General features: G+C 34.1%; 1 protein-coding gene across 1 annotated transcript; it reads left to right on the forward strand.

Moving 5' to 3' along the window:
* The first annotated feature begins 382 nt into the window (after positions 1-382).
* Positions 383-1,316, forward strand: LOC127106740 (probable calcium-binding protein CML27). Its single transcript, XM_051044073.1, has one exon. It carries the CDS (start codon positions 614-616, stop codon positions 1,160-1,162), a length of 549 nt encoding a protein of 182 aa, XP_050900030.1. The 5' UTR covers positions 383-613; the 3' UTR covers positions 1,163-1,316.
* Positions 1,317-9,532: the final 8,216 nt, after the last annotated feature.

Consider the following 9,532-nt stretch of genomic DNA (forward strand, 5'->3'; position numbering starts at 1 on the left):
AATTAAAACGAACTTATCCTTACTTTCTTTTGGTCAAACATTATTATTCTTATTTATTAAACAAACATATTCAAAATAAACAATAATAACAACACAAACCCAAAATAATTATACCGACAACTAAAATTTGAAAATTCAAAACACATCACCATCAAAATAAAACCAACAAAATAATAAGTAGAAGAAATTCCAAAACACAATCAATACAACTAGCCAAAACAAACTAAAAATCCAAAACACAACCTAACCAACAGTAATCAAATATAAATAAATATCTAAGTGGACCTTCACACATTGAACAAGCACCATATTCTCTTTGGATTTCTTTTAAAAATTGTCTTCCCTTTTTCTTTTTATTTATTTATTTTTCCCTTCTTTATTCAAGAACTACTAAAGTGTCCCTGCATTTTGTAACTAACACGATTAATGTCATGCATTTTGTAAGGACTAGAATAATTCTTTTCTTTTTCTTTTTCTTTTTAAACTCAATAATTCTTTTTCTTTTACCCAAAATTCAAAAATAAAACCAAAAACCGAACCAACTCCACCTTCATTCAATTTACCCATCCTTCTCCAAACGCTACCATTTCCAAACCGAATAAACTTAAAAAAAATGGCAACGAATGAACACGTTCCAGTAGAATCCGAGCCAAACCCGAACCTAAATCCAAACCAGAACCAAACTCCGACGCAATCTCCACTCCTCGAAGACACAGACGAACTCAAGAAAGTCTTCAACGATTTCGACGCCAACGGCGACGGCAAGATCTCCGCCAACGAACTCGAAACTGTTCTCCGAACACTCAGATCCGACGTACCACAGGAGGAGGAACTCCGACGCGTGATGGAAGATCTAACCACCGACCGTGAAGGTGGCATCAACTTATCGGAGTTCTCCGCGGTCTGCCGCTCCGACACTTCTGACGGTGGCGGTTCAGCGCTTCGCGATGCTTTCGATCTGTACGATCGCGACAAAAACGGACTTATCTCCACTGAGGAGCTTCACCTGGCACTGGACCGCCTCGGAATGAAGTGTTCCGTCGAGGAATGCAGGGATATGATCAATTCCGTTGATTCTGACGGTGACGGTAGTGTTGACTTCGATGAGTTCAAGCAGATGATGACGGCCAAGAGCCGTGCCGTTAACGACTCTGTCAATTAGACATAAATTTCTAAGTCTTCGTCACGGTTAGAAGTTTCGGTGTATCTTCGGTAAAAGCTTCCACTGTACTTTTTTTAACATAAATAAATAATGAGCAAATTGCTTAAACTTTATAGACTTAGGCCATTTGAATAAAGAGTTTATTTACGGCTTATAGCATAATTGTTTATCAAAATAAACATTCTTCATAGTAAGTATACGATGCTCATTGGAAAACATTGTAACATTATTTTAAATTGATCATGCATCTTGTATTTTCTCTTTAAAAGTAAAAAAAAATTGACTCAATTCTTAAAGTATAATTAAAAAATGTCAAATTTGATTAAAAAGGTCTTTTATAAAAAATGTTATTTACCTATTCTTACCAGAAAATATATACATAGTAGTAGTCGGTTATAAGACATAACTGTGGCTATCAATAAGGGTGACAAACAGACATGCTCGCATTGGTTAATCGTATATCTTGTAAAAGTTCGAAAAAAGCGGAGCGAATGAGATAGGTATAGTTAAGGATGTGAGTCTAAAACTTAAGTTTGTCCTGCAAAAAAGTGAGGCAGGGGCGAGGAAAGTCCGCAAATACTGCACCTTTTAAGCGTAAAAACGTAAAAGTTTATGTAAATGTTTGTGCCTGCAAAAGTCTACGAAAAAAATGGGACGAAGCTGATTGAACACATTAAAGGATGATGGCCTAAACCCTTAAATTGTCCCGCACGAAAGTGCAATCAAAATAGATATGTTCAACGGATGTCCGTTTTGCCACCCTTAGGTATCTATGGTTGGTAATTCAAAGAATCTAGTTTACAAATATATGGACCCATGTATTCCATTACAAGGTTATCCAAGACTATAATATTTTGTCCAAAAGATCGACTAATTCTTGAATCATGATGCGTGACTTTATTGCAAGAAAGGCATGGTGTCTTTGATTTGTTTTATATGCATAATTAGTCCCAAAATCATTTAACTTAATTTAATGTTTCGCTTTGATCTCTTAACTAAAAAACATTACATATTGATCTTCTTAGAATTGTTCTGTTACTGTTTATTGGTAAATTTGGTAAATAAAACAAGTTTCTATTAATATTTAAGGGATCAAACTCAAAAATATCATTGAACATATTTGTGTGAATCATGACCTTTGAACACCATATTGTTATCAAAATCGAAGTGCGAGGTTTGAAGGATGATAACTTGAAGTCTAAAATCGAAATGTAAAGGTTTTGAAAGTAAAATGACTGAAATAGAAATGTAAAGACTTTGAAAGTAAAGTGACTAGAAGTAACTTAAAATGCAGGAATGATTTTAATGTAAAATGCTTGAAATTTGTAGATGTGAAACACATACGTATATTTCTTCACTCGTTTCTCAATCACAAATACTTTGAGTTTGTAGAAACTTGAGAACAATTGCGCACTCTTACAACATAAGCAAATGTTTACTTATATACTAGTCTAAAATAACTGCCTACAACTGTCGACTAAACACATCATGCCACGTTTTTTCTTCCATCCAACCGTTGTCTTCGACAGACTTTCATGTGCCTTTGAGTAACCACCCGATCATATCCAATTCTGACTCATTCGACTAATCAGAATAACCAACCTTAATATTGGAAATTTCACTAAGTCCAGACTCCACAAATACTCCTCGGTCTTTGACTACATGATTCGAATGGAATTTTCCAAATCATCTTTCGACAGGTCAAAGTTATCAAATTAACCAGTGGTCTCGATTGACCATGTTCAACTTCACATCTCATCATGACATGCCCTTTTGCTACTTACCATTAATATCTATGTCGAAAATCCAAGGTAGCAAATTGCCCCCCAAAATGCCATATTTCGATTTAGATCAGAAAAAGAAATGTGACATTTTTGAGTGAATTTTCGACACCGTTTCAATTCCTTCGCTGGCGTCATCGTCATAATTACCACATTACTGCACATTGTCATTTTCCATAAGATATTTTCAGAATCTCATCATCACTCCTATTTTCTATGAGAACATGAATGTGCATGTCTTCACTAACTACTCCACTCACATCAATGTTTCCATTATCTCCACGCGTATGCCACGTGTCTGATTCTGACCAAAAATTAAGACTCTATAAATACCTAGATTCATTCTTTTTCTCATTTTCTTTGTTCAACCATCTTCTTGACTTTCTCTTAGGCAGAAAAAACCTTTCATTTTCTCTTGTAAAAGCTTCTAACTTCAACAATGGCAGCCAAAACCTCAACTCTGAAGTTTGATACTGGAAAAAATTCTTTGGCCTCCATGATTTTACCAGAAAAAAATGAATAAGGTATGGATTTTGTACCTGAACCACCACTATCAAAGGACAAAATCTCCAATTGGGAGAACCAGGTACTTATCCCTTTTTCTTTGTCAGGTAAACTTCTTGCCTTCTTAGGGCCTTACCCGAATGCAAAGTCGAATGATGGGAAAATTAAGAACTTCTTTCCAGGACACCCAATTACAATTTCCTCAACGTTCGAAGAACGCGCTCTCAATGTATCTTTTATGGACAAACCTACGCGTGTTTTTCGATTCGTGCCTCCGACCCAAACCAAAGAGTACCTCACTTGGCTCGACAAAGTTCAGCCCCAAAGAAATAAACAATGACAAGACTTGGGTATCTATGACATGATCAAAATCTCTATAACTGGCCCTAGATACAATCCGACCATGTTGCTCATGTCAATTTTTTTCTGGGAAGGTTCGATAAATACTTATCAATTTCATCGTGGCATGTTAACACCAACCTTATTCGATGTGGCAGCCATCATATAGCTAAACCCTCCTGGTGAGAACTTTAGTCTGACCCTAGAAACAACCAATGAGTTCACTATCAAACAATTAAGTTTCAATAACTTTATAATTGATAATCATGATAAGATAACTGTAGAAGTCTCCGACTAGGAGCACATCGCCTTTTTAACCCTTTGGCTTTCCTACAATGTTTTTCTGTTCTAGTTCCTTATAAGTAGATAAGAAATTTGTACCTTTATCCATTCAACTTCATGAGGGTCGAAAAATCTCGTTAAGCAAACTCCTCTTGGAAAACCTCTATCAGTCATTTGGAGAAGTTTCCTATAAACTGAAACACCTTTTTGAGACCATCAAAACTCACTTGCTTTCTAATCCATTATGGCTTCTACAACTCTGGCTAAACGCCACATTTAAGCCCGAACTTCACATAACCGAATCTCCAACTTTGATAGAACAAACGGGTTGCATAGCCATCGAAGGCTCAAGTCTTGCTCTAACCATAACTTATGATTCCCCATCACAAATCACATTTATGAAAAAGTGTTCCACTTCTTTGCCACTTTGAAAAAGAAGGAGAAGTTCCAAAGGACAAATGGGTTCTATGAGGCATTCACTAAGCTAAAAATATTTATGGGAACATATCCCATCTTGACACGCCCATAAGCAGGCGCACCCCTGTATTTGTACATGTCAGTAAATGATCAAGCAATGAGATTCATGCTCATCCAAGAAAAGGACAAAAGTAACAACCAATCTATTTCATGAGCAAAGTATTTTAAGGCGTTGAGGTAAGGTACCAGAAAATCGATAGGTTGACTTTGGTGGTCTTAATAACCGTAAGGAAACTCAAAATGTACTTCTATGGGCATTGTGTAATGGTCAGTTGAGCTATCGGAGTACTATATCCAATACATACCCAAAGGACGTATCAAATTTCAAGTGTTAGCCGAATTCCCGACATGATTAAGTTTACCAGTGGGTGATGAGGCCCTTCCAGATAGTGTCACTATCCGTGAATGTTGCTTCAAACATGAAAGAAAATGGTGGCAGAATAGTGCTACAATGTCCACACAACCTGCCCATAAATTAGTCCTTCCGACTTGAGTTTAAAGCCATCAACAACTAAGACAAATATGAAGCCCCCATCACTAGCATAAATAGCCACTTCGAGACTCAGAGCTAGGAAAAACTCGCATTTGATCGTAATTCCGATAGTCGGTGAGTATTAGGTAAATGAAGCTTAATTGATTACACATCTCATAGAGGTGCATGGATTATCTAAACATTTTAAAGCCTTTAAGATAACATATGTTCTCAGAAAACAATATTCTCGAGAATATCTCCTCTCAAATCTTGATAGTACCAAGAAATCAAGATATAACATAACTATCATATAAGACACTCTAGCCTCCGTTAGCATTTAGAGAAAAGAAATCAACACCGTTGAAGTCTTCCAACCCACAATTTGGATGTCGCCTATAACACGCAACCTGATTGTCATACCCAAATTTTTACCCCAAAGATCCCATCTCATTTTCATCATTTTCATAATATCAAACATCTCATATGTGTGTGTCTTTTATGCATTACTAACCTTATGAAAATACAAAAATATGTTTTGTCTTGTTTGATTTTTTCACAAGGTATGTGTGTTGGTTTAAGGAGCTCAAGTGATTGACTGGTCAAGTTTATGGGCATTCCTCAGTAATTCAAGCTTCTCATAATAGTCAAGTGATTCCCATTCATCATAATCAAGTTCAAGATTTCATCTATTCAAGACCAATAAGTTCCAAACTCATCTGATGCCTAAATTAGGGTTTTGATCAAGATTGCTCTGATGTTGACTTTTTGACCAAGACATGATCTAATGGTTTGAAATATGATTCAGGGTCCTCAAGTGCTCCATTATGATCCATTCATCTGCTTTAATTGGCTAAAGAAGTTTGATTCATTGATCATTGAAGATTTGGAATTCATTTGATGAAAAGTCAACTACTCAAGGTCAAAGTTTGACTTTTGAGATTTTTTGGTCAACCATGAATTTCTCAAGTCAAGAATCATGAAAATATGGTTGATGAATACATTTGATCAAGTTAAATCAATAAAATCAAGAAAAAGTTCAAGAAAGTCAAATTTAGGGTTTTCAAAATTTCTCCAAGTTATGAAATTGCATGTTCATGAAACACATTTTACAAGTTTATAACTTCTTTCTCAAGCCATCATTTTTCATGATAAAATGATGTACTTGTAGATGATGTTCTATACTTCAGCTTTGTATAAATAATGAACCAAATATCTCACAAGGATTAGAAGATATAAAGTGATGAAGATGAGATCTCAAAGTTGTAAAATTGTTCAACACTTGGAAATTTTTCCAAGTGTTTAGCAGTTAAGATTGTCAAAGTTGATGGCTAATTATCTCCATGATCCAAGTTGAATCTCTTAAAATGTCCAACATGAAAGTTATAGAGGATAGGAAAATTTCCCCAAAGAGTCCATTGACATGAATTTATCACACTTGAGTTAGGAATTTCTATGAAGGAAAGTCACCATGTTAAGCCAAATTGAAAGTCCATCTTAATGTCAAGTTTCATGTTCAAACCAAAGCCAAACCTCAAGATCTTGCTTTGCAGCCTACAATGATTCTAAATCTCAGCATAATGAGTATTTTATATAAACCATTGATGCATTACACAAGGGCTTGGACCATTATCCAAACAACATATCATTCATGAATCATTTTGCCATAAAGCTTCATTGTCATTTTCATAAAGATCAGTTTTCTCAACCACTTTTGCTTGGAGCTTTGTAAATATATTTTGCTTTGATCTTACTCTATCTAAAGACAAAAAGTAAATTCTCTAAACTTAGGAAAAGCACACTTACTCTCCCTTAATCACTCCATGCTTTCTTGGAACCATAATGCACCATTAACCTTTTTTTGTAACTTGATGGACAAACTAGCATCAAGATACAACAAAGATCAATTCCATTCAGTTCTAAGACCAAAATCTAACCTCTATAAAAGGGCATCAAGGGCTCAGAACTCAAACACATAAAGTTTCACATAAAAACTCCATTATTGAAATTTTAAAAACTATATTTTTGAATTCCATGTTTTCTCCAAGTTCTTGGTGTTTTTTCCATTGAATCATCATTAATACACTTCATACAAACTTCTGTATGCATTGGAATTGATCTCAAACACCTCCATCACCATATCCATCCCTCACTTATTCTAGCTTGCAATTTGACTTGGTTAGAAGAATTGAGAAGTTTCAAAGAAAACTATCCATTGCAATATATTACTGGAGGTCGAAGGGTGCTAAAGAAATCCTTTTCCACCATTGAAAATGCTTGAATCAAAGTTTCCATCTTCACCTACAAGGTACATTTTCGTGGACTTTGGAATCACTCATTTGAGCATTATTTTTACTCATTCTTGTTACCATTATGTTTGTTTTGATATGAGGAATGAAACCCCTAAGCTATTGTCCATTGATTGTTGATATATGTCATTTAATTTTTATTTGAAATTTTAGGGTTCATCTGGTTTTGTCAAAAATTTGTGAGTTAGAGTCAACATAAATGAAAACTAATGTTATATTTGGATTCCTCATGAAATTCTAAGCAAGATGCTATATTCACATGTTTGATTTGGTAAAAAAAAGAGGAAGTTGCATTTAATTCATCTGGATTTTTTAAAATTTTATTTTAATATATTTTATGTTGGATGCACATTGTAACTAATAAGCCATCCTTGGTGTAGTGGTTGATGTGTTGGTCTAGCATGTATGTGTGACATAGGGGTCATGGGTTTGATCCCTATCAGACCCCATCTTTTTCCCTTGTTTTTCCTCTCTTTTTCTCTTTTTATTTTAATTTTATTTCTTTTAATATTTTTTCCCTTTTCTTTATTTATTATAAAAATATTGAAAACCCAAAAAATATTTTATTTATTTATTTCCTTTTCTATATTTTTATATTTAAAAATAATATTTATTTTGTTATATATTTTTAATTTTATATTAAAAAAATCCAAAAAAAAATATTATTTATTCCTTTTTATTTTTCATTTAAGTATGCTTTGATTCAATTTTTCCCATGATTAATTTGCTCCTATTTTGATCCATATGTGTTGAACACCTTGATTATACTTGGACTTAGACTTGATGATAACTTGTTTATTTGATTTGTGCTTGAAGTACATGGATGTTTATGGTTGATGACTTGCTTTGAAACCCTAATGTATGAACCTTAGGGGCATGAACCTTAATGACTTGAACCCTTGTATGATGTGAACTTTTGTCATAAAATGATGCTTTGATGTGCTTTGAACTTACTCATAAACATTGCTTTAGTCTTGATGCATGACACAATTGTTTAAGGTTTAACATGCTTGTATGCTTGTATGATCCATGTGTTATGAATTATTCTCTATGTCATGCCTTTTGCTCCATTATTTATTGATGACCTTGATTGGTGTCCTAAGATGTTTAAGCTTGATACATGGTAGTGATTTTGTTCATATGCTTGCTTAGTGCATATTGTTAATCCATGATATTTCTTGCATGATACTTCTGCTTATGTTTCAATCCAAGGGCAATGGATTATAGTTGGCTTATTGTCATATGAATATTCATTGTGTGTGTTTGTAGCTTCCTTTACCCATCTTGTACCCTTTAGCCCTTCTAAACCCTAGTCAAATCTTAGGATCTTTCAAACTTGAACTTCTTTCATAAAAAAAACCTTGACTTTAGGTCATTGAATTTTCAAACTTTATTTCTTCATAAATGCTTCAAAAACACTTTAAGCATATCAAACTCTTTCTATAAGACTAAAAAACACAAATCTCATTCAAAACTTTTGCCACTTGGCTTTTCATTTTTAAACCCTCTCTCAAAAGAGAATAGACATGAATCATCTTTATAGTTGAGATATAAATCTCCTACCCCATAGTAATGATTGAAATTGATGTTGATTATTTTCCATATGAAGTGACATACTTGTAAATTCTATATCCAAGTTGTATCCCTTCCTTCATAATGATGCAAATATCCATCTTCTCATATTTATGGTGGTTTAGATGAGTATTCTCCTTAAGATGACAACTTGTCTCTTCTTCTAAAATCAACTAAACAAACCCTTTTGTTATTTGTACCCCGAACTACAGGATTTTGATCCTTCATTGGTACGTAGGCATAAGACTTTATGTCTTTTAAAATAAAAAAACAATAAAATATACTTCTCTTCTCATCTCTCCAATCTTTAGCAAACAACAATAACCAAATACAAATATCTCAAGAGGTTTCTATAGGATACTATAGATGATTATAGTGCTAGTATCTTCCTTTTTCATAACAACCTCCAGACCTCCAATCTCTTTATTGTATTATTTTACATTGCATATTTATGGGTTATTTGATCTTTTCCTCTTCCCTTGAATAAATTAAAGATCGATGGTGATATTTTGTTTTGCGAGTCAAGTTAACCTAATAGCTTGGTCTCCGATTCTTACTGCGACACTGACGATGAATGAGCTCCCTTTAGATGAGCTAGAGGTGAAAAAGGTGTTGAACATGTGACTACACACACAAG

The sequence above is a fragment of the Lathyrus oleraceus genome, chromosome 1, assembly GCF_024323335.1.
Source record: "Lathyrus oleraceus cultivar Zhongwan6 chromosome 1, CAAS_Psat_ZW6_1.0, whole genome shotgun sequence".
NCBI classification, from domain to species: Eukaryota; Viridiplantae; Streptophyta; class Magnoliopsida; order Fabales; family Fabaceae; genus Lathyrus; species Lathyrus oleraceus.

Coding starts and splice junctions, on each gene's coding strand:
- LOC127106740 (XM_051044073.1), top strand. CDS start 614: ATGGCAACGAATGAACACGTTCCAGTAGAATCCGAGCCAAACCCGAAC.